Raw genomic sequence first — 26,210 nt, forward strand, 5'->3', positions numbered from 1 at the left:
TGATATTTAATGTTAAGCCTGAGAAATTCATGGGACATTTTGTTCCTCTAGTAATCACAACTGCGTGTCTACTTGTTACAATACTATTCTATTATGAAACAATTTATTTTACTTGTTTATATTATTGCTACATGTTTATTTTTATTTAGATTACATAAGCTATATTAGCTTTGAATTTCATTTCAATAGAGTTAAGGGCAATATTACAAAATATCTGTTATGGAAGGGGTGTCAGAACTATTAGAGCTGAGAAAAAATAATCTGTGTCCACTTGGAGTATATGGACAGACTTATCTGAAGGGTTAAGATCAAGCCAGAAGCCTCCAAGAAGAAATTAAATTGTATGAAGATTTAGGAAGTTTTATTTATGTATTTTTCCCATGGTATTTGTATTTTAATTGTATTATAATTCATAATTAGTAATCTAATACAAATTGACATCCATGATTAAGAAGAAAAACCTATTAATGTTCACCTCTTGCTTAGGAGTAAAAGGATTCAGCTTCCCTCTGGTTAAAACTCTAGAAGGCACATATCTGAAAAAAAAAAAGGTTTTTTTGTTGAGAAATATTTTTTACACAAAATTATTTTTAACTTCATCTGTAATTTTGTGAGGGAATGGATATTGAATTCTGTTTTGTTTTTTATTTCTTTTTAACAGGTGCTTTGGGAACTGAGCACACTATGATGCCTTGTATCAAGAGGGTCCCTCTTTATATGCAAAATGCTTTACTTTTCCTGGAAACTAATCTCCTTAAAAGCTAATACCCAAACCAAACAATGTACCCTTTTCAGTGCTGAATAAAAATAGGTCAGGAAGGGATTAAAAGACTGGCACAGCACTAAAGTGAAGCAATGAAAGTTTTACTCTTTAAGCTCCCCCTTGTTATGTGAGAATTCATAAATTACCAGTTAATTCAGAACTCTTCCTTCTGTCTCCTCTTCCTTGTCTCTCAGTATGTAAGCCCTTATTGTTCATATATGTATGAAACATTGTTTTCTCAGAAATTTTCCCATTCCATCTGTTAGAAAATTTTTTAGTATCAATCAGCACTGAGTTGATACACAGCACAGCTTCATCTGTGTATTTAATCAACGAAGAAACTTAGATTGATTTTGGGTACTATTCATTTCCTCAGTTTCTGCTGTGTTTCCTTCTTCACCACTCCTTTTGCCTTAAGTATCTGATGATCAGCACTATGCTCTGAATCTTCTTAGGGCTCTTAACAGGCTTCAGGTTACTGAAGTGTTTGAGTTAATAAACATATTTGAAAAACTGTTAGGTATAAGAAGGTTTAGAGTCAGTAGAGTTGGGTAAGATGTAAGAATTGGAAGTCTCGTTGAGAATCCCTCAAAGTAAGACTGTGATAAGTGCTACAAATGTAAGCTCCATTGATTTATGAAAATAGTTGGGTGACTCTGGGCGTGGTATTTAAACATTCTGATCCTCTTTTATTCACATGGAATATAGAAGTTAAAATATATGCCTTTGTATATAGTTTTACTTAACTAGTTTTCAATATAGGAGTTAACAAATACAAAGTTCTTTTTTTTTATTTATTTTAATCCAAGTTAGTTAACATACAGTGTGGTATTGGTTTCAGAAGTAGAACCCAGTGATTTATGACTTACATAGAACACCCAGTGCTTATGCCAACAAGTGCCCTCCCTTAATGCCCATCACTCATTTAGCCCATCCCCCTCCCCATCTGCCATCAAGCAACCCTCAGTTTGTTCTCTGTATTTAAGAGTCTCTTATGGTTTGCCTCCCTCCATGTTTTATCTTATTTTCCCTTCCATTACAGATACAGATTCTTACATGGTACTGCCATGTAGGAGAATTCCAGTAAGTGCTTTATATTCTTAGTACTATTGTTTTATTTGGCCAGTCAATAGTGTTCATTATCTCCACATTATCTGTTTTTCTTTACATCTCCATTTCCCTGCCTATAAAATAATTGGATTATATAGAGTTTCTTCCATCTTTGTAATCATATGATCTTTGTTTAAGGAAGTGGGTCCTTTGTACTCATAATTCCTTCCATAAGACTTCCCAAGTCAACTTGGTATATAACTGTTTCATATCATCTTTCCTCTTCAGACTTTCAGTATTTCTTCCCCTTTTCTCTTAATTCACAGATTAAAAATAAAAACCACCAGAAGACTTTTTACATGCTTTCCCCAGCAACTGTGCCAACACACCAGCCTCTGTAGCCATCCACTACAGGCCCTCCTTCTGTTTTCTTGTTTAAGCCCAAGCCCTGCACTGAGCACTGTGCACTGTACCTCCTCCTCTTACGCCCTCAATTGTTTGTTTGCTTCTTCTCCTGGATCCTGCCCATCAGATAACAAAAATGCTGAATGAAGTATCTCGCAGTTTTTTAAATTCTCTCTTACCCTACTTAGCCCCACAGCTACCACTCTTCTTACCTGCTTTCATCTGTTCCTTGTCCATTTCCTTCCCAATCTTTTGTTAAAAATTTACTAACCTGTTTTTTAAAAAATTGCACAAATATACCCAGGACTGAATACCCATGTAGCCTTCATATTTTTATCAAGGCTATTTCTACCATTTTGTCTTACTTATATTATCCCTTTAATACATTCATTTTTCCTGAATCATTTGAGAATGCCTTATAGACCTTGTGACACTTCACCCCAAAGTATTTTCTCATGTATCTCCTAAGAACAAGGGCATTCTCTGACATAACCACCATCCAATAATTATGCACAGAAAATTTAGCATTAATACAATACAATTAGCAAATTTACTGATCATATTCAAATACTACCAATTGTTCAATAACACTCATTCTCTCTTTAATATCCAATTTCCCAACAAGGACTATACATTGCTTTTAGTTGTCATGTTATCTTTAGTATTATTTAATCTAGAAATCTGGCCTTTAAAATTCTTTTTGTTTGTATGACACTGACTTTTCTTTTTTAAGAATATAGGCCAATTATATTGCAGAATATCCTCAATTTGGATTTATCTATTTCCTCTTTTGGATGGAAGCTAAACCATTAGCAAGCCTACAACATAATGACTCCTATACATTTTTGGCAGGCATACACAGAGTTGATGTTATATTGCTCTGAGTGCACCATAATAGCAAGCACATAATCAGTTTGACACATCATTTATGATAAGTTTGATCAGTTGGTAAAGATGGTTTCTCTCACATTTCTGCAATACATGAAAGATACTGGCTTCCCTTTGTAATAATAAATAATCTCTGGGGAGCTACTTTGAGCTGTCTTGTTCCCCAATCGTTTTTCACCAATGGCTTTAGCATCGATTGATGATTCTTACCCAGATCAGTTATCACTATGGTCATTGTACAATGGTGATTTTGAATTTCCACTATGCCTTATACACTTTTTAGTTGTCCTTCTCTCTTGAACCTACAAAAATCAGTCTTCTACCCCACTACTTCAACAAAACTACTATTGTCAATGTCACCAAGGACTTCCATTTACCAAATGTAAGGAAGGAGTCTCAATCCTTATTTTCCTTTCATATCAACTGCAGTTAATGAAATTAATCATTCCCTTCTCCTTGAAATACTTTAATTGGCTTCTGAGAAGCCACTAGAATGACTTCTTATCAGTCTTTTTTGCTGGTTCTTATTTAGCTTCCAAACCTCTAGACATGAATAAAACCTCAAGATTTAGTCTTCATACCCCTACTATAACACAACATGTGGCAATATGATTATTGTAGTTGCTCAAGGCCCAATATTCTGGAGTCATATTTGATTCTTCTCTTTCTTTTATCTTCTTCATCCAATTCATTAGCAAGTTCTGTCAGCTTTATCTTTAAAATATATACCTAACCTAGTCACCATTACTCTATGTCCATTACTCTATCCTTAATCTCAGCAACCATCATAACTGGCCTTGACTATTTTTACAGTAGTATCCTAGTCAGACTCCCTGCTTCTACCCTTTCTTGCCTATAGAAATCCTTTTTAAAAGTCAAAAATGTCACAAAATCCATCTAATTCAAAATAAAATCCAAAAGTCGTACATAGATTATAAAGCCTTATATACTCTGACCCTTAGCTACTTCTTTGATCTTCTCCTCTGTCAGCCTCCTATTTGTTATCCCCCTTGTCCGGAAAACTCTTCCCTCAGATAATCCATATACTTCATCACTTCATTCAGATCTCAAATATCACCTTATCAGTGAGGCCCTTTCAGATTTTTCCATCTACAGTAAGTCTCTCCCCCACTCCTTGTCCCCCGAGAGTAAGGAGATTGCATGCCTGCTGTATGTACATGCAGATATGTAGGTGTTACTCATAAATCTTCTTATGATACCATGTCTGTACCTTGAATATCAGAATGATAGATTTTAGGGCTATCATTTGGGAGGACATTTTGATGTTTATATTGTATACTTCGCTGAGTCTAGAAATGTTAAATTTTAAGCCTCTTCCTCAAGTTCTCATAAGCAGTTAGCTATTTCAGTGCATATAATTAAACAATGTATCTATTTTAACTGAGACAAACACTATCAGAATATTTCAAAAGTTTATATGAAGTATGTTATGTCACTTTCTTTTCTAAATTAATATTCAAGAAGAAGTATTATGATGGCTAATGTCGTCAAGCTTGTAAGCATAGCTTGTATGACTCTCATGTTCAAGAAAAGTATTTTCGGTTCCTTTTGTTCCTTTTTATTGATGACTCAGTCACTGGAGCCTAACTAGCATGTGACTGGGTTTTGTGCTTATGTTCTGGAGTTTCTGGAGGTTGTCCTGAGATGGAGGGTTTTGTAGTCTGAAGCGTATGATTTGCGTCTTTATTGACTCACTGCATTCAGTGGAACTGAATTTGAAGGATGAGTAGTCATTTTTAAGCAGAGGAGGGATAAAGCAATATTTTCTAAAGTGAGTTTCTAAAATAGTTCCTAAAGAGAATTGTATAGTAAAAACATTCAGTTGTCAGATGATTTGGGGAAACACTGTGTTTCTACACCGAGACTCCTTAGAGCCTTTTTTATGCAAATGGGCATTGTGGCTCTCCAAAAAATTGAATAATGTATGAATTTCCTAAGACTACTTGATGGTGGAAGCCACTTTTTCTCCCTCCCAATGTCTCTTAGTATCTTAAAGGACCAGTGTTCCACAATCAAAGTTTAATAAATGCTAATACTTCTTTGTCTTCACAGCTTAGATTTTTAGATGCAAAAGTAATGGTCATTAGCTGATTGAAAACTATAGTGTGTGGGTGTGCATAATTGTATGTACACAAAACCAACCAACCAAATAAACAAACAAAAAGCCAAAGTATTCACAGCCTTCTTGATATTGACTTGTTCAAGGAATACTTCCAAGATTCAGATAATCATTAAAAAGAATTTTCAGAAATTCAGAAGAACCTGGAAGTAAATTTGAATTTGGGATGGGTGAACTTTTCTTCTTATGAAGATGCAATTTCTCTCTCTCTCTCTTCTCTCTCTCTCTCTCTCTCTCAACACTTGCCCTGAATGAACTATAACCACCAAGATAAGTCCTGAATAATTTTTTCTTTACAAAATCAAAGCCATTTATACACATGCTTCTAGTCTAGCAGTCCCACTATTTGACATTTTTCTAAAAATTTGACTTTAGCATGACCTTCATGCTGATTTTGAGATTAGAATTAAGTATATTACCAAAATACAAAATAATGATGTTCAATAATGATGAGAATTTCTCTGGTGTCAAAAATACAGATGAAGCATATCTATACCACCATGCAGGGGAGGCAGTAGAGTACATACTGATGTAGAAAAATTTCTATTTATTTTTCTTTTCTTTTTTTTTAATGTTTTATTTATTTCTGAGAGAGAGAGAGAGACAGCATGAGCAGGGGAGAGTCAGAGAGAGAGGGAGACAAAGAATCTAAAACAGGCTCTGAGCTAGGTGTCAGCACAGAGCCCAACGCAGGGCTCAAACCCATGAACTGTGAGATCATGACCTGAGCCGAAGTCGGACACTTAACCAACTGAGCCACCCAGGCGCCTCTCTATTTATTTTTCTAAAACAGACAATAAACTTTATTAATATTTAACAGACAAATTGTCAATCCTATATATTTTGGGTCCTGTTCAAAGCTATTTTACTGATAAGGATTTGTGATTTCTGGGTAATAGATGGAAAGACAGGCCCTGGAGGGAGACTTAGCAAAATTCAAACCCTGGCTCCAGTGTGCCATGTGATCAAAGCAAGTTACTTTATTATTTTAGTTCAANGCAATCCTATATATTTTGGGTACTGTTCAAAGCTATTTTACTGATAAGGATTTGTGATTTCTGGGGTAATAGATGGAAAGACAGGCCCTGGAGGGAGACTTAGCAAAATTCAAACCCTGGCTCCAGTGTGCCATGTGATCAAAGCAAGTTACTTTATTATTTTAGTTCAAATCCATTCATCTGACATTGCAGTAACAGTACCAACATCATGACACAGGGTTGAAATAGTAAATAAAACATGCTTAGCACATTGTAATCATTCAGTAGTGCTAATACCAGCAAATAAGAATATCCATTCAGTACTACTTGGCAATGAAAAAGAATGAAATCCTGCCATTTGCAGCAACATGGATGGAACTGGAAGGTATTATGCTCAGTGAAATAAGTCAGTCAGAGAAAGACAGATATCCTGGATCTTGAGAAACTTAACAGAAGACCATGGGGGAAGGGAAGTAAAAAAGAACAGTTACAAACAGAGAGAGGGAGGCAAACCACAAGATACTCTAATACAGAGAACAAACTGAGGGAACATGAGGGTGGAGGGAGAGGGAAAAATGGGTGATTGGCGTTAAGGAGGGCACTTGTTGGGTTGAGCACTGGGTGTTGTATGTAGGCAATGAACCACAGGAATCTATCCCTAAAACCAAGAGTACACTTTACACACATTATACAAATAATAATTTGACAACAAATTATATTTTTAAAAAATGAATACCATTCAGTAACTACACATAAACACACACACACACACACACACACACAACAAGAATAAATATTTATCATTGTAATTGTCTTTCTCAAACATCCCGACCTGCTCTCCACCTGAAGACAACTTCAACAGTTCCCTTATGGAATGCTTTTTATCTTATTTCCCATGGCTGCTTTTTGCCATTTTGATCTCAGTTTTGTTAACTGCTCAATGAGGCTTTTCTGGACTATCTAATCTAAAATATTCACCAAATTGATTTCAACCATATCTTACTTTAATTTTCTCCATATCACTTATCACTTGATTTAATTTTTTGTTGTCAAACTCCTTTCACTGGAGTATAAGAGTCTCCCTTGTTTTCCATTGTGTCCTAACACCTTGGTAAATGCTCTAAAATATGTGCTAAATTAATAAACTACTCTGTAGAGATTATAATGAAAAAAAGAGGGAGATTCAAAATTCCAGTTTAGGAAAAAATATCAGTTCCTGTCTTCCACTACCCTACTCAGGCCCTGAACTATTTTATCTGTATATTAGTGAACTCTGATCTCCTATATGACTCCATTTCAGTGTAGACTTGCTCTTTTAGGTCTGTCATCTCTTGTGACTTAGCATAGGGCTGACCATCTACATGTCCCCCATGGTATGACCTTCTTCTTCCCAGCCCTTTGTATTTTTCTCCCTTTACTTCAATCCTACTGGCTGGACCACTTCTAAACACTACCGTTGCTAGACCTATGTGAATATCAATACTTGTCCAGATTGGGTTCCTTTTGAATACTAATTTGGATCACTTGCCCCAGTCCCTACTCATGCCTATTGCTGGGTTAGTCCCCACGCTCTTTTTCTCTCCACCCTGTCTTACTGTTGAGGTCCCAGCATTCATTAGTGTTCTATTCTTATAAGTTAGGCTCACAAGATTTGAGACCTAATATTAGAAAAGGAAGAGTAGGTTTGAAATTTAAGACTGCCTTTGAGGCTATACAGTCACTATGTAACTTGAAATAAATACCACTGCCTTGGAATGTTCACTTTTAGGTATAATCTTTTTTTTTTTTTTTTTGAGAGACAGCACAAGAGGGGGAGGGGGCAGAGGAAGAGAGAGAATCTTAAGCAGGCTTCATGCAAAGTATGGAGCCCAGCGTGGGGCTCGATCTCACAACCATGAGATCATGACTATGAGCCAAAATCAAGAGTCAGATGTTTAACCTAACCAGCTGAGCCACCCGGGCACTCCAGTATAATAACCATTCCTTATTTTGGTTATTGTCATAGTACCTAGCACCTTTTGATGTATAGTTAGGTGCCTTCAAAATACTATTCAATGATGATAATCTTTAAAAGCCCAATGTTAGGATGTCATTCTGGTCATCTATTGCTGCATAAATAATCACCTTAAACTTAATGCCTTTTAATAACAATTATTGATTTTGTTCACAAATCTGGGATTTAGTAGGGCTTGGCGGGAGACCTTGTCTATTTACACAGTATCAGCTGGGGAGGCTTGGCTTCTTAAAGCATAGTACTGTGTTCCAAGAGCAAATAACTCAAAAGACAGAAAGTGGAAGCTGCCAGAAATGGACACAGTTTTGCTTCTGTAGTACACTAGTCAAGCAATCATAGAGCTCAGATTCAAGGGAACAGACAGCCAGCTCAGAGCCTAGAGCCTGTCTTTGGATTCTGTATCTCCCTCTCTCTCTGACCCTCCCCTGCTCACGCTCTCTCTCTCTCTCAAAAATAAAAGGAAGGAAGGAAGGAAGGAAGGAAGGAAGGAAGGAAGGAAGGAAAGAAGAAAGAAAAAATCAAACGAGAAAATCAGTAGGTCAAATCATAGAAATTAGAATACTATGCACAAAAGAAGCTGTNGCCATCACAAAAACAAAAGCAAGGAAGGAAGGAAGGAAGGAAGGAAGGAAGGAAGGAAGGAAGGAAGGAAGGAAGGAAAGAAGGAAAGAAGAAAGAAAAAATCAAACGAGAAAATCAGTAGGTCAAATCATAGAAATTAGAATACTATGCACAAAAGAAGCTGTTTTTTAAAATTGCTTGACTCTGGGAAAGTTAACACTCAACATTTGGATTTAACTAGAGTATCACTTAACCTAAAAACTTTGAAACATAACACACTGGAAGCCAAATTGAGGATTACTTGAATGATCTCAAAAAATTAATAAAACTACTAACATACCTTACTGTTGTTAACTTAGGCCTCTGAAGAGGGAGAATAAATAAATACCTAAACTTTTTTATTTAGAGTTCATTTTTTTTTTGTTCTAAAGCATTTCAGCATGGTTTTGTGGGCAATTTGAAAGCTATTGTGGCTTTTTTTTTTTTTTTTAGCTAAATTCCAGGGCAAAGTAGCATTTACTTTGAAGAGTGTAAATAGCATTTAAGTGGAATGAAAATATATATGTTCAATTAACTCTGGGATCTGGTATTCTGAAATCAAAATGTTTTATGCATCTACAAGAAAAATACTGCAAGAATAAGAAGGTTTTAAAATTTCTACTGTTTATTGTATTTAAGCCCTTCTATAGACAAAACAGAAGTTTTGATTTGACAAATAATGTGACTATATTTTCTCCAACTTTCTTCCCCGACCTAGCATCTTGGTTAAGTGTTTTTTAGTCATTAGATTTTTAAAGATGCTCTAGAATTGGATATGGCAGGAAAAGGTGTGTGCTGTGTTTAGGCAGCATCTGCATTACCAAAAGCATGAAAGATCTCCCCAATCTATTTTCATTTCTTTCCTCCTGGATAATCCGATTTTGCAACAAATTGATTGCTCAACCTCCCTATGTCACTTTTCTATAAAATCAGAAAAGGTTGCTCCAGTCCCAAGGCAAGGAAATGGTCTCTTTCTGGGAAAGGTGACACTCAAAGGTCAATTCATTAAACAGAGTGACTTCTGAGACCTCCAAATAATGCCTTGGTGATATATTCCAAAATGTTGAGTTCAAAACTTAAATTGATCTTTTTTACTGGTAAGCCTGCTCTTAGAAATTTTACTTAGAGGAAAATCTGAAATAAACTGCATTTGATGACTGATTCTGAAGAACTACATTTTTTTCCCTAAGATGCAATTACTAGGGAAATCCCTCATTTTCTTCCTAGAAGGCACCTCATTTCCTTGAATTCACACATAAAAAAGTACCAGTGCTGAAATTCTGATATCATAATTAATCAAAATAATCTGTTTAAGAGATAGCAGGTCATGGTGGAAAGAGGACTGAACCTGACGTATAGAAATTCTTGGTTAGAGTCCCAGCTTTACTACTTAACTAGTGTGTGTCTTTGAGCAAGTGTTAAGTTTGAACAACCTCATTAGGCTTCAGTGTCCTCATTTGTAAAATAAGGAAAATATCATCCACTCTGACAACCCAACAGTTTGGAGGTTAGATTATATATCAAATATGCAAGTGCTTAATAAATTGCAAAGCATCATAAAAACAGGAAGTGTTACCAACCTTAGAAACTTTGATGAAATATATATGGATTTTTGTAAGTTGTAGCTGTTAAAATTTCCTTAAAAACATATTGTACAATGTGGTTAATACAGTATATTTTCTAAGCTCAAATAAAATGCTTTGAACTAAATAAACGAGATAATTTTTTTAAAGTTTATTTTCAGAGAGAGAGAGAGAGCGAGCATGAGCAGGGGAGGAGCAGGGGGTGGGGGGGGTGGGAAGAAAGAGAACCCCAAACAGACTCTACCCTGTCAGTCCAGAGCTTGACTTAGTGCTCAATCTCACAAACGGTGAGATCATGACCTACCTGAGCCGAAATCAAGAGGCAGATGTTTAACCAACTAAGCCACCCAGGTGCCCCAAAACATAACTTTATTAAGGACAGAAGCCAAATGTTACACATCTTTGTGTCCCTAACATTGGCTAGAGCAGTTAGTTCTATATAGGTCAAGTTGGTTGGTTGATTCATTGGTCAATGATTGATTAAGATTATATGTGAAGTTATTATTCCCCAATTTAGAGAAGAATAAATTGTCCTCTTTTAACATTTTGAACTTCTAATTAATAATTATTAAATGCTCTAACACTGTGTATAACAAAATTATCAGAGTGAAAATAACCATCAGTCACACTGTTGCACAGTTGTTGGTTTCATACACTACACTGTGGGGTGTGTGAATAGGTTGGGGTAGGGAAAGAGGAAAAAGGTTATCAAATGATTAGTATCCTTTGTTGCAGGAAAGTTGTCACTGTGAGGTTAGCATGGCTAAGAGGATTCATGATACTAGCCTGTAACTAACTTTGAAAAATGTAAATGAAAGGACTCTTCTAAACATTTAATATTTCCAATAAGTCATCTCCAAAATTTAGAGCAAAATTACTCTAACCTAAAGTGTAAATTTTATGTTACTGCATATTTTTATGCTTCAACACATGAGTTTCTTTAGGAATTTCATTCCTGCTTTTCTAGCTCTTTCAAGTTTTTCTTTAAATTCCAGTTAGTTAATATATAGTGTAATATTAGTTTCAGGTATACAATTTAGTGATTCAACACTTACATACCACACCTGGTGCTTATCACAAGTGCACTTTTTAATCTTCATCACCTACTTAACCCATCCCCCCACCTACCTCCCCTCTGGTAACAGTTTGTTCTCTATGGTTAAGTTTGTTTCTTAGTTTGCCTCTCTTTCTTTTTTTCCCTATGTTCATTTGTTTCTTAAATTCCACCAGTGAGTGAAATCATATGGTATTTGTCTTTCTCTGACTTATTTTACATAGCATAATACCATCTACCTCCATCCACATCATTGCAAAAGGCAAGATTTCATTCTTTTTATGTCTGAGTAATATTCCTATGTATATATGTATGTGTATATACAAGATTTCATTCTTTTTATGTCTGAGTAATATTCCTATGTGTGTGTATATATATATATGTACGTATAAAGATATATATCACCTCTTTGTACATGTATGTATACATGCATATATACATGTATACAGGTATGTATGTATACATGCATATATACATGTATACAGGNCACACCTGGTGCTTATCACAAGTGCACTTTTTAATCTTCATCACCTACTTAACCCATCCCCCCACCTACCTCCCCTCTGGTAACAGTTTGTTCTCTATGGTTAAGTTTGTTTCTTAGTTTGCCTCTCTTTCTTTTTTTCCCTATGTTCATTTGTTTCTTAAATTCCACCAGTGAGTGAAATCATATGGTATTTGTCTTTCTCTGACTTATTTTACATAGCATAATACCATCTACCTCCATCCACATCATTGCAAAAGGCAAGATTTCATTCTTTTTATGTCTGAGTAATATTCCTATGTATATATGTATGTGTATATACAAGATTTCATTCTTTTTATCTGAGTAATATTCCTATGTGTGTGTATATATATATGTACATATAAAGATATATATCACCTCTTTGTACATGTATGTATACATGCATATATACATGTATACAGGTATGTATGTATACATGCATATATACATGTATACAGGTATGTATGCATACATATATATATCACCTCTTTATCCATTCATCAGTCAATGGACATTTGTGCTGTTTCCATTGTTTGACTATTGTAGCTAATGCTGCTATAAATATCAGGGTGCATATATCCCTTTGAATTAGTATTTTTGTATCCTTTGGGTAAATACCCAGTAGTGCAATTTTGCTGGAGCATAGAGTAGTTCTATTTTTAACTTTTTGAGGAACTTCCACACTGCTTTCCACAGTGGCTGCACCAGTTTGCATTTCTATCAAAAATGCATGAGGGTTCCTTTTTCTCCACATCCTCACCATCACCTGTTTCTTGGGTTGTTGATTTCAGCCATTCTGACAGGTGTGAGGTGATATCTCCTTGTAGCTTTGCTCTGTTTCCCTGATGATGAATGATAATTGAGCATCTTTTCATGTGGCTTTTGGGCATCTGGATGTCTTCTTTGGAAAAGTGTCTATTCATGTCTTCTGTACATTTTTTTAATTGGTTTATTCATTTTGGAGCTGTTGAGCTTTATAAGTTCTTTATATTTTTTGGATACTAACCCTTTATCAGACATGTCATTTGCAAATAACTTCTCCTATCTCATAGTTTGCCTTTTCATTTGATTCTTTCTGTCACTGTGCAGAAGCTTTTTATTTTGATGAAGTCTCAAGTTTATATTTGCTTGTGTTTCCCTTGCCTCAGGAGACATACGTAGTTAAGAAGTTGCTCCATCAAGGTCAAAGAGGTTATTGCCTGTTTTCTCCTTTAGGAGTTTAATGGTTTCCTGTCTCACATTTAGGTCTTTAACCCATTTAAAAATTTTGTCTAGCTTTTGATAAAGCTTTAAATAGTTATTTTCTTATTCCTTCACCAAAGTTCTCAGAAACTTTTCCATTTCCTCCTAAAACATTGTTCTGTAGTTGACGTCTTTTACTATTTCAACAAATACAGGCGTAACTTGGTAGCTAACTTTTTTCATGCTTAGTACCTGCAGAAGTCGGCATGCAACCTTAAAATCTAGCTTGTCTTGATTCCACAGAAAATGAATTCATTAAACTTTTATTTATCACCTGTTATGTACCTGTCAGTCTCCTAACACTCTTTGCATTTAATTGCATCCAAATTCATCTAGTCTGGAAAAATCATCTGTATCTACTTCAGAGAGACAGAAGCAGTTTTAGCTAATGGTTCTTTTGATAGTTAATATAATTAATTATGCCTACATGCCATTTTTTTGAGATGTAATTGACATAAATTATTTTAGTTTCAGGTGTGTAACATAATGATTCAGTATTTGTATGTGTTGTGAAATGATAACCACAGTAAGTCAAGTTAACATCCGTCACCACACAGTTCTAGAATTTTTTTCTTGTGATGAGAACTTCTAGGATCTACCCTATCAACAACTTCTAGATATGCAATATAGATTATTAGGTATAGTTGCTATGCTATACATTACATCCTCATGACTTATTTATTTTGTAGCTGGAAGTTTGTACCTTTTGACCCTTTCATGCATTTTGCCCCCTACCACCCCCACCTCTGCCAACCACCAAACTATTCTTTTAGATTCCACATATAAGTGAGATCATATGATATTTGTCTGACTTATTTCATTTAGCAAATGCCCTCAAGGTCCATCCTTTTTGTCTCAAAATGGCAAGACTGCATTCTTTTGGAAAGCTGAATAATATTCAATTGTATATCTGTATACCACATTTAATCTATCATCTGTTGATGGACACTTACGTGGTTTCCATATCTTGACTATTGTAAATAAAGCTGCAATGAACATAGTGGTGCATATATATATATATATATATATGTTTTAATTTTTAACATTTATTTATTTTTGAGAGGGTGGGCAGGAGGCAGAGAGAAAGGGAGACACAGAATCTGAAGCAGGCTCCAGGCTCTGAGCTGTCAACCCAGAGCCAAACACAGGGCTTGAACTCACAAACCACGAGATCATGACCTGAGCTGAAGTCAGACGCTTAACTGACTGAACCACTTGGTGCTCCAGGTGGTGCATATATCTTTTTCAATTAATGTTCTCCTTTTCTTCAGATGAATTCCCAGAAGTGTATAATAAAATTTTTTCACTAGTTAACAATAGTAGTGCTTTATAGTATACAAGATTAGTTCTTTAGGGTAGTAACAGAGTTTGAAGGAGTTACTTTTTCTTTGTCTTTAAAAAAATTTTATTACAAAAGTCCTAAATGTAAATATAATCAGGAGCAAGGAAAGCTGTTAGGGTCCCTGGGTTCTAAAGCAAGCAAAAAGGTTTCAAGCAGAGGGAGCACATTTTTAAAGCCACCACCTCACTGACTTTAATAAATTCAAGGAACTTACCATTGTTTAGAAAGGCTAGAACATAGAGGATATATAGGAAAGTTCTAGAACATGAGTTTGGCAAAGTAATGGGGCCCAGATCACTAGAGACCTTGTTTTCTTGCCAAGAAGTAAAAAAAAATTTTTTTCTTAAGCCAATAAGGTGACTTTAAAGGCATTTTAAGCAAAGAAGAGATATTTTAATGGGTAAATTTGAAAGGGACTGTTAATATAAACAGGAAAAGCATGCTTAATGACAAGCTGCGGCACAAAAGATAGGACCTAGTGATCACAGCATTTCAGTGCAATGCCAAGGGAAGAGAGCCTGGGAAGGAGAGTGAGAAGGAGAATCCAGTAAGGAGTCCAAGTGCTTTCTTGATCTACAACACCAGGGTACAAAATGAGTCACTGAGTTTCAATAGTTAATTCCATTTCATTTTCTTAATTAAGTTACTTAGACAACTAGCATTAGTTGAGGTTGAATGCTCCAGAGAATTTTATTATCTGATTTGAGAATATACTCTATCCTGAATAAAAACAATGCAGGCTAGCATTATAAAAGAACATCTTTAATATATAACAATGTAAAAATAACAGTGCTGTCTGTTCAAGTAGAGCTTGTCTCTGAGGAGCTCTAAGCACATTAAATATTAAGGTGAGGCCATGTTTTCTTTACAGCACAGAAAGCAAAATAACAGCAATGTTCTTTCCCATCTGGTTCTGCCTGTATTTTCAGACCTATTCTATGTTCTTCCACTTTTTTATTGATCCTCATTTTTAAGCACGTGAGCTCATTGCAGTTTTCCCCTAAATATGCCATATCGTTCTTAGCATGCTTTCCTTGCTGTTCTATCTGGTGAGATTCTGTTCCTCCTTAAAGACTCAGCTGAAATGCCCCAAGTCTCTGTAGGGTCCTCTCTGATGTCTCAATTACTCCTTTATTTTCAGTGCACATACATTTGCACCTAATGAACACCGATTCCTTCCTTTTAGATACTCTCTTAGTTCCTAAGGACAGGGAGGAACTATGTCTTGTCACTTTGAGATATGTCCTTGGCATACAGACAGGTACTGAGCATAGTAGATGCCTAAGTGACTAGTCCCAGGATGAAAACTGTAGGCTGCCCTGGGGATGGGACCTGGGTTTCACTGTCTAGTGCCCTGTACAACGTAAGTGACCATTCATCAGCTCATCTTAATGCTGTCATTAATGCTGTCATGCTCTCGAAAACAATGCAATTTGCAGTTGCCCCTTTCGTCTCACCAGTGGTCCTGTCAGTGCCACTTTGTCTATTTGGTTGTCTTGTGCCTTCTCTAGAATAGAACAGCTCTACTGTATCCATCGCTTCTGAAGAAATTTGCTCTCTTGATTTTATAGCTTTCTAAACAAAAAGCATGTTTTTAAACTCTCTAACTCATCAATTTTAGCTTTTTTTGTCCCCATGTCTAACGATATATATTTTTTAAAAGTTATAGAATATGGTTGGTATGCTCTATCTCAAAGAAAATACTTTGAAAAGAAAGCAGAAAATGAATCTTTAGTAAAGAAGTTAAATGTGTATCTAAGCACTCAACCACTTTCCTTTTACCAGGAAGTCACAACATTGAAGATACTTTTTTGCTTTGGACTAAGAAATAAAAACTTAAGGGCCACATGATCTTGAGCATAATTTACTAGACTCAGCAGGTATCCTGGCTACAAATGTGCACATTTCCCATCTATGATTTTTTTTTAATTTTATTTTCCTTATTTGGTGCTTTGGACCGACGAAAAATGCTGGTGTTCCAACATAGCTCTTCCTTCACTTAAAAATGGACTCTTTTACCTTTGTATTTTCTTTTTGGACACTGCAAAGAAATTGAAGTTGTCTAAATAATCATCTTTCTCCTAACTTGAATTAGACAAGAAAAAGACTTCACTTTCACTGGGGGAGAATTACATCACAGAACAAATAACATCATTATACTAAAATGCCTGATCATTTAATTCTTGAGTTTCTTTTTCTGTGATGATGCTTAAAGAACCAGAAGTTTTAGTCAAACTAAAAATAGATTATAAATTTATGCTTATAAATGGTGTCTTAGGCAGGAGAATGTTGGCTAAAAATAGAAAGTAGGATTTGGTTTTTAAATTAATGCCTTATCTCAAAATACCACTTTCTTACCTTGGTCATTGTATGTGAGATCCTGTTCATGTTTCCAGGAGCTTCATAATATTTATAAAACTGGAATGGGGAGGCGGAATGCTTATTAGAGGTGGCTTCTCCATAAAGCATCTGGGCATTATGCTACTGTATATTTAGCTCAATCTATGAACATATGTGCAGCTTAATAGTGCCTATTTATTTATTTATTTATTTATTTTAAGTGAGGGGCAGAGAGAGAGAGGGAAAGAGAGCAGGCTCCACACTGTCAGTACACAGCCCAATGTGGGATTCGAACCCATGAACCTTGAGGTCATGACTGGAGTCAGAATCAAGAGTCCGAAGCTTGACTCAGACCCCCTGCCTCCCTAATAGTGTCTATTTAAACACAACCCTGAAAATTACCCCTTTGCCTTCAAACTTCATTTCAGCATGAATTCTTTATATGCAAAGACAGAATCTCAGCAAGAAAACCAGATCTTCATCAACACATTTGTGTTTGAAAGAAACCTAACAAAGTTAGATAATTCTAAACGTCTAATAGAAATAATGATGTCAAACTGGATGTTAATTATTCCATTAAATAAATGTTCTTTTCTCCTTGTTCTTAACAAAAGGTAATTTCTCTTGACTTTATGAGAGCCCTTTGGCTAAGAAATGTTAAGAAATTCACAAAGCGAAGACTAAAATGTTTGTGCTCATTTCTTGCCTCTCGGTGGTTCCATTAAGCAGCAGCGTTTGTGACTGTAGCTTTCCCACAGGGCTCAAAAATATTTTTCCTTTTTTGCCCTCTGACTCTTTTTGCTCTTCCTCTTCCAAATCAGAACTGCACTGCTGTAAGAAATTAGGTGGAGAGGTGCCTGGGTGGCTCAGTTGGTTGAGTGTCTAACTGACACTGATCTCAGCTCAGGTCTTGATCTCAGGATCGTGGGTTCAGACCCCATGTTGCACTCCACACTGAGTGTGGAACCTACTTAAAAAAATCAGGTGGATTTATGAATGGACAGATAGATGAATAAAAGTGTGATAAACTGGGGGCACCTGGGTGGCTCCGTAGGTTAGGCGTTGGACTCTTGATTTCAGCTCTGGTCATGATCTCGCAGTTTGTGAGTTTGAGCCTCGCGTCAGGCTCTGCACTGATAGTGTGAAGCCTGCTTGGGATTCTCTCTTTCTCTACTTCGTCCCTGCTCACATTCTCTCTCTCTGTCAAAATAAATAAATAAACTTTTAAAACTTAAAAAAAAAAGAGTATGATAAACCAAGTATGGTAAGTTGTTAATGGTAGAATCTAGATGGAGGTTATAAAGGCAGTCACTGTAAGATTCTTTCAACTTTGCTTTGTTGAAAATTGTCATAATCCTTTAAGGGTGGTTATCCAGGAAGGGTAGGATGACAGGAGTTTTCACATATTTTTTTAATTTTTCACAATTATATTATTAGAGAAAAATGAAAATAAAGCTACATGAAACTGTCCTCACAAATGAAGTCACCAGACTATTGGTTTAAAGTCCCTTCATGTTTGGGGTGCCTGGGTGGCTTAGTCGGTTAAGCATCCGACTTTCGCTTAGGTCATGATCTCGCGGTTCATGGGTTCGAGCCCCGCGTTGGGCTCTGTGCTGACTGCCAGCTCAGAGCCTGGAGCCTGTTTCAGAGTCTGTATCTCCCTCTCTCTCTGACCCTCCCCTGCTCATGCTGTCTCTCTCTCTCTCTCTCTCCCCTAGAAATAAATAAAAATATTAAAAAAAGATAAATAAATAAAGTCCCTTCATGTTTGAAATTCACATTAGGGCACACTACATAAGAATGTGTTCAGTGATTTAGCTGTATGATGGTGATCACATTATTGCAATAAGAGATTGGTTATGTAAGCATGGAATATATAGTCAGTGGAATACTATGCAGCCATTAAAACTTAGAATACAGAAATAAATGCACTAACATGGAAAGTTATGATACAATGTTCTCTATATTATTTTGAACATTATGAATTTCTANCTCTCATATAGATTTTTTATTCATATTTCCATTTTTTCCTTAAATAAAGATTTTCCAATATTTTTATTTTAGTAACATAAGAAAGAAAGAAAACAGAAAAGAAAAGAAAAAAGCGTGGCTATTTTTCTGTAAAAATGGAGCAGGGAAACCTTCGTATCTGTAAATAACTTTTGATCAAGCCAAAAGATTATCTGGGTTTTTCCTTTTATCTATATCAATGAAATCTGCTCTCTATATTTTCTTAATCTTGCTCTTACAAAAAGTGCATTTAAAATATGTAAAAACAAATAATTTCATTCATTCTTCTGGAGTTATTTTCATGGACTTAACTAGTGGCCTTGAAGGAAAGTTAAGATATTTTCATGCTGTTAGGCCCAAGGCATTTCATACTTGGAAATGCCCTATCTTTAATCTGTAATTGCATTAGATTTCTGTGTCTGACTCATGAGGAAAGGAAGCTTCAAAGCTGAAATGGTAAAATCTAATTTCTCTCTAAATACACTAAGCATTGATATATTTCAGACAGTGTGACACCTATGTTCCAAGTAGCCTAACCAAAAGAACTAAGAGTTCAAGGACATGCTGATTAGATAATAAGAATGTTTTTATTTATTATAGATCTCTTTTATCCGAGGAGATTTAACCAATGAGCTAGGATTAGGTAATCTTTGCAATATGTCTCTGGTAGGGATAGAGGGAAGGGACTGTTACTGCTAATTTTTATTCATCCAGGAAACATTTACTGAGCACTTTGTGTATGACCCTGCAATTAATATTTCACTTATGGTTTCCCCTCTAGAAGATGTTTTTCCAATGACTATCAAAAGAAAAGTTGGATACGAATAAAAGTAAAAATATGCATAGAGAGATTTCATTTCTGGGTTCCAGGTCTCTGGCCCTCTCATCGTGGATTATGTGGAATTTGTAACTCATTTATATATTTACCCCCTTCCTGGACGCTGATGTTCCGTTCTAAGAGAGCCTTCTCACTGCCTCACAATGCCTACCCTTTCATTATCTTCACTTCTTGTCTTCCCCAGGCAAAATGTCCAGTGACCGAGCTTTAAGGAAGCAACAGCAGTTAAACAACCTTGTTTATGTGGTGACAAGTCAGGCCAAACCCGGTGACAGAATTGTGGATTTCTGCAGCGGTGGGGTATTATGTCTCTCTTTGTATTCTCTTTGGCCTTTCCCCGACTATGTAACTTTACTGTATTATGTTCAAAGTCATATTTTTCTTTGGCAAGATTGCTGTCTCAGAATGAGAAAAAAGCATTAGGGACCTGAGTTAACTTGTTTCTTTCTCTGCCTTCTCCAGGGCCATGTTGGCATTGTCCTCGCTCACATGCTGCCATTGTGCCAGGTAAAAATCTGAGTGACAGATCAAGGGAAACACTGGAAAACTACACAATTCGGTTAGCTGAGTCTTACCCCTGCCCTTTGAATTTATAAGCATTCACTCAGGTCACATACATGGCACAGATACTGTTTTTTTGTCTTTGAACTAACCTAAGAATCTTTAAAAAGGCAAAGTACGACCACAATACAGTTTTAATTTTTATAAAAGGGTTATATATTGCTTTAAAGTTTTTTTATTTTGAAAGAGACCAAAACAGCATGAGCAGGGAAGGAGTAGAGAGAGAGAGAGAAAGGGAGGGAGTCCCAAGCAGGCCCCACGCTGCCAGCGCAGAGCCTGACACATGGCTCGAACTCACCAACCATGAGATCATGACCTGAACCGAAACCAAGAATCCAAAGCTTAACTGACTGAGCCACTCAGGGGCCCCTAAAAGGGTTTTGTTTTTAAATAATTTTTAGAAGAAATAACTATTCTGTGGTTAAGTAAAACAATGAATGATGAAACTAGTTTAATTGTCAACATAATTTTATGTTATGTTACTATTTATAAATAGTAGCTTCTCCAAATTCACCACACTCATCCCTCAAATGCTTTTCTCCCTATATTCTCATCAAGTCATTGTCCATGAGGATGCCTCTTACTGCTGTCCATGAGGATGCCTCTTACTGCAGATTCTAAAATTGCAAATACAATTTTAGTCACCAGCTTTCACTAGTATGTTTTTCCTTATTGCAAATAGTTTCAAATATCATTATTAAATATCACTAAAATCTAATTACATAGTATGTTTTTAAGTAAATGTACCATGTTTATGCAGTGGTTGCCACTGTTTGTTGAAGTGTGTTATTTTTAGTCTTCTGCCGTATGAAATCGTTTCCTCACAGTGACCATCTTTTAGCACAAGAATCTAGAATTTGATGTATTTAAAAAAAAATACAAATCAAATGGGGCAGATTCTTTGCTTGTGAACTCTCTGGAAGGTGCAAAATAATTACAGCAATTCCTCCCAGAAGTGAAAGATGAACATAGACTGGCCGGAATGACATGTAGCAGAATGATAGGGTGTAGAAGGGTATTATTCTTTTCCTTCCTTAGAATATAAGGGGCAAAATGGACAACGAATCCTGGGAAAAACTAGCAGGTGTCTGTTTTGTTATCTAGGAAAGTGACAATTTCATGGAGCTAGAGGAAGAAAGTTCATAGAGTAGAAGCCTGGAGAAGCAGAGGCAGAGATAAGGGGTCTTTTTCCCCTTCCCAACAGTTCTGGAACCTTAGAGACACTGAGCCTGGAGAGGGGAAATGTTGGCTAGAATAATAAATGTCCAGAAAGCCTTAAGCCAAGTACATTCTGACAGGTTTCTTTATACAATGGGACCCAGGATTTTTCTGGAAGACAAGCATAAGGACAAAGTAAGGGTAGAACTAGAGATGATAATGATGAAAGGGACTTAAGTCTGCCCACTTTTCTCTCTCCAAACCAGTAATCTTCTCCAATCTTCTTTGGCCTGGATTCCTAGAGACTCCTAACTGGTTACCCTTCCTTCTGCCTCACCCCCACCAACACATACTATACATTGCAGCAACGGAAGCTTCTTTTATCACACGACCTGGCTCCTGTTACCTCTCCAGCCTCATTTCTACCCTCCACACCCTGTCCCCCCACTCACCATCACCACCACACACTGTGCCTCAGAGACACGAGTGTTCTCAGTTCTTCAAACACCCTGTACCTGTCTCACTTCTGCCTCCATAAATGTTTCTCTCTCTGCTTGAAACATGCCTTCATTGCTCCAGCCAGTTTCTATTGATTGTTCAGGCCTCAGCTTCTACATTATTTTCCATGTTGAATGACTGAGACCTTCCTTAGTCATCAAGTCTGAGTGCTGTGATGACACACGATATGTCTCTCATTAAACACATATCACTGTATTGTAATTGCCTGTTTCACGTCTATCACTCCATCCGTAAGCTGCAAGAGCTCAAGGACCTTGTTCAGTTTTGTGCCACACTATCTGGCATACTTCCTGGCACAGAACGGATTAATGAATAGGTTCTACATTAAAGCTGAAATACAGTAATAATATTTTGCCCTAATGTCTGAATTATGTTACTGAATGTACTTTTGTTTCCTGGATGAAATCTAGGTTACATTAATAGAAAACAAGGAACTGTCATTAATTCGTGCTAAGAAGAGAAGTGATGAACTAGGTTTAAGCAACATTTGGTTCATTCAAGCAAATATGGAGTATTTTACAGGGATGTTTAATATTGGGGTAAGTATCCCATTTCAATTTCTTTAGTTAATTAAGAAAAATTATGTGCCTTAGACTAAATAAAGGAGATACTTTTATATTCTTTGCTAAACAAGTTTATAACTTTTGTTTCCTACTATCTATAAAATACAGCACATTAATGAATATGATTTCATTCATAACACCTCACCATTATGTGACCGAGGTAACATTTGTTCCTCTCCCAGATATGAACTTTCTTTTCTTCACTGCAGAATCCTCAGTGCCTGAAACTATGTTTGACATGTAGCAAGTGATTAAATAAAAATAGTTATCAATGGAATGAACAAATGATTTCTAATGACAATGACTCCCCTTGGTTTATTTTACATTTTTAAAAGATAATGAAAGAAAAACAAGAAATGTTACTGTTATTCCTTGTATTTGTTTTATTTTTTAAAATTTTTTAATGTTTATTTATTTTTGAAAGAGCGAGGGAGAAAGACAGAGCGGTGACAGGGGAGGCGGAGAGGGAGAGGGAGACACAGAATCTGAAGCAGGCTGCAGGCTCCGAGCTGTCAGGACAGGACCTGACACAGGGTTCAAACCCACAAACCATGAAATCATGACCTGAGCCAAAGTTGGAAGCTCAACTGGCGGCCCACCTGGTATTTGTTTTAAATAATTTTTTCTTATTATCAAAGGACAATATGTTCAATATTGAAAAATATATAATAATATAAAAAAGAATCACCAATATTTCAACTACTGAGAAATGAATACTGTCAAAAAAACCTTTAGTTTTTATATAATCATGCACACATACAAATATGTGTTTACACATATGTTACTATCATTGACATAGATCTTGGTTTAACTGAATATTGTCATAAATCTTCCCCCTACTCATCGATCATGTTTATTTTACTTCATGTTATTATAATGTGTAATTATTACTATGATGGATATTATATGCATTAAGACTTTGATACATTTGCCAAATCACTTTCTAGAGTTGTGCTACTCTGCATTCCCAGCTATATGTGTTCACACAACATACACAATAGGCTGGTCTAGCTGGAACTCTTCTTCAGTTTAGAAATTCAGACATTCATAGTTCTTGTGATTTTTGTCCAATGAGGTTCATTTCTTAGATATCAACTACTGAGAATTTGTGGGCTTTGTTTTTATCTTTTACAGCAAAAATGCATGCAATTTGTTTCCTTTGTAGATGTGATCTAGGTTGGTTATGTCAAGCCCAGCCTATATGAATAGAAGTAAATTATCAATATGGAAATTCAGGAAAGTGGAGATATCTGAAATAGCAAATTCAAACTGATTATATATTTCCGTGCAACCTAAGTTTTAAATAACTATTGGTGTAAATGTTAAAGCTTCTCTCATGAAATGAGCCATTAAGCCAATGCCACTGTTACCAGTACACCAGGCAGAATATTTAAGGTGCAAGATATTGCTGCCCATTTATTCGACTCTCAAATCACAAAATTCCCTTCTAATCAGCCATATGTCTCTTTACCCTTCTGTGGCTTACAGGTGTTAAATCATTCTGGCATATTCTTATAACTTACAAGGTCATAAGTCACTAACACCAACTGAAAATGTTTATGTCTTTTCTGATGTGACATTTTATAATAATATATTCATAACAGCCTTTTTCTTTCATGGTTACTTTTGTCAAAATATGTAGAAAATGAATTAAAATTACTTGGAAGATTAAACAAAAATTAGATTTACTCTGAAGAAAATAATTTTCCCTAGGAGGATAATTGAGGTATTGTCACTAGGTAAATCAAACTGAATGCATCAGTGGCTCCAACTCTTAAATAGAATACAGTGAAAATAGTGTAGCTAGAGAGGAAATCAGAATAACTAGGTATTGGAAATGCATTAAAACTGCATTAATCCATGATTTGGTGATATTTTCAATAAGGCTTTAGTTAGCATTTATCTTTGCTTAGTAAATACCTTTTTCTTTTGCTATTTTTCTTTAGATTTAAAAATAATGATGTAAACCAGATTTTAAGGAGAGAATTTTAAAGTCTTGGAATCAGCTATATTTAGGAACTTTGAACAAATCATTTATATATGTAAGTTGAAATATTAATAATTAGCCTTACCTCCATTAAAACAACATCCCACAGCAGGCAGAAATGACTAGGTTTACTAACTTTGTTAAACTAAGTTGATCTGAAATAAGGAAAGAGAGCAAATTTAAATATTTTCAGATCTTTTAATGAGGTCTTCCCACACTTCCACCTACTCTACCTGCCCAATATAACCAGAATCAATGAGGTAATACTGCTTGTTCCAAAGAGCCATTTTGTAATTTCTGGTTTAAATTGTACTTATTTGAGAAATATATATCTTTAGAAATAGAAATGCCCAATAAGCTTTTTAGTATATGTGCTGCCGAAGCGAGCACCCAATAAGCTTTTAAAAACATTCAAAGTCTCAATACATTTGAACTTGAACAACAGGTTCAATAATATTCCATTCTTGCTCTTAATATTTGTAAAAATTTTCAAAGCTATTTATTATTCGTTGACTGAAGGGCTTCAGTGAGATAAGCCTAATCATGCAGAAGTTTTACATTTTTTTACTTTACACGATATTTGCAATGAATTGTTAATGACATAAAAAATTAGTTATGGTGGTAAACAAAGAAAATAAACATAATGGTAAAGAGAGTGGATTTTGATACTGGGCAAACTTGTGCTAAAATCTCAGCTTGGCCACTTACTGGCTGGATGGCGCTAGGCAACTTATTTAAAGTCACTAATCCTCAGTTTTTCTGTGTATAAATTAGGCATAAAATACCTGGCTCATAGGATAGTGATACAATATATGTGAAGCACTTAGCAGGTTGTCTGCCATTTAGGAACTACTCACTAAATTGGGCCTCATCTTACTCTGTGCAGTGTGATCTCAACCATGTAAAAAGTGATTTTAAAAAGGATGAGAGGGGCGCTGGGGTGGCTCAGTTGGTTAAGCAACTGACTTCGGCTCAGGTCATGATCTCACAGTTGAGTTCGAGCCCTGTGTCAGGCCCTGTGCTGACACCTCAGAGCCTGGAGCCTGCTTCAGATTCTGTATCTCCCTTTCTCTTTGCCCCTCCCTTGCTCTGTACTGCCTCTCTCTGTCTCAAAAATAAGTATTAAAAGCATTAAAAAAAAAAAAAAAAAAAAGGATGGGAGGTGGGATGCCAGGTGGCTTAGTTAGGTAAGCATCTGACTCATGATTTTGGCTCACATCATGATCTCAAAGTATGTGAGTTTAAGCCCTACATCAGGCTCAGCACTCAGCAGTGCAGAGCCTGCTTGAGATTCTCTCTGTCTGTCTCTCTTTATCCCTCCCATATTCTCTCTCTCTCTCTCTCTCTCTCTTTCTGTCTCTCTCTCTCAAAATAAGGAAATAAACTTTAAAAAAAAGAAATACCTTTAAAAAAAAGAATGGGAGGAATATGCTAATACGGATTCTTTTAAAGGTTGCTATCTCCATATGCTATGTGATAACATTTTTCTTTATTATTTACCATATTTTCAAAATACCTCAAATTTAACATTTTGTTTTTATATTCATAATAATATAAGCAATAAAGATTGAAGAATAAATATTTGTGTTTAATGTTTTGTAGATAGCTTATTTAACCAAGAGAGGCTAATAGGTCCCTAAGGATTACTACAAGGCATCTAAATGATTTCTG

General features: G+C 35.8%; 1 protein-coding gene and 1 long non-coding RNA gene across 4 annotated transcripts in view; one reads left to right on the forward strand and one right to left on the reverse strand.

Annotated features, from left to right (window-relative positions):
* Positions 1–26,210, forward strand: part of GSTCD (glutathione S-transferase C-terminal domain containing) — a 135,881-nt gene that overhangs the window by 88,038 nt on the left and 21,633 nt on the right. For all 3 annotated transcript variants that reach the window (XM_077755771.1, XM_077755770.1, XM_077755772.1), the window contains exons 6-8: positions 19,936–20,051; positions 20,214–20,258; positions 22,400–22,528. In XM_077755771.1, coding sequence (XP_077611897.1) covers positions 19,936–20,051; positions 20,214–20,258; positions 22,400–22,528 — 290 coding nt within the window. The remainder of the gene's footprint in view (positions 1–19,935; positions 20,052–20,213; positions 20,259–22,399; positions 22,529–26,210) is intronic.
* On the reverse strand, positions 450–18,084 carry LOC144224635 (uncharacterized). The gene is made up of 3 exons (XR_013333100.1): positions 17,942–18,084; positions 16,922–16,981; positions 450–536 (listed from the first exon to the last, which is right to left on the reverse strand). It is a non-coding gene; the product is annotated as an uncharacterized LOC144224635 (long non-coding RNA).

Source organism: Crocuta crocuta, unplaced genomic scaffold, assembly GCF_008692635.1.
Source record: "Crocuta crocuta isolate KB4526 unplaced genomic scaffold, BGI_CrCroc_1.0 scaffold92, whole genome shotgun sequence".
NCBI classification, from domain to species: Eukaryota; Metazoa; Chordata; class Mammalia; order Carnivora; family Hyaenidae; genus Crocuta; species Crocuta crocuta.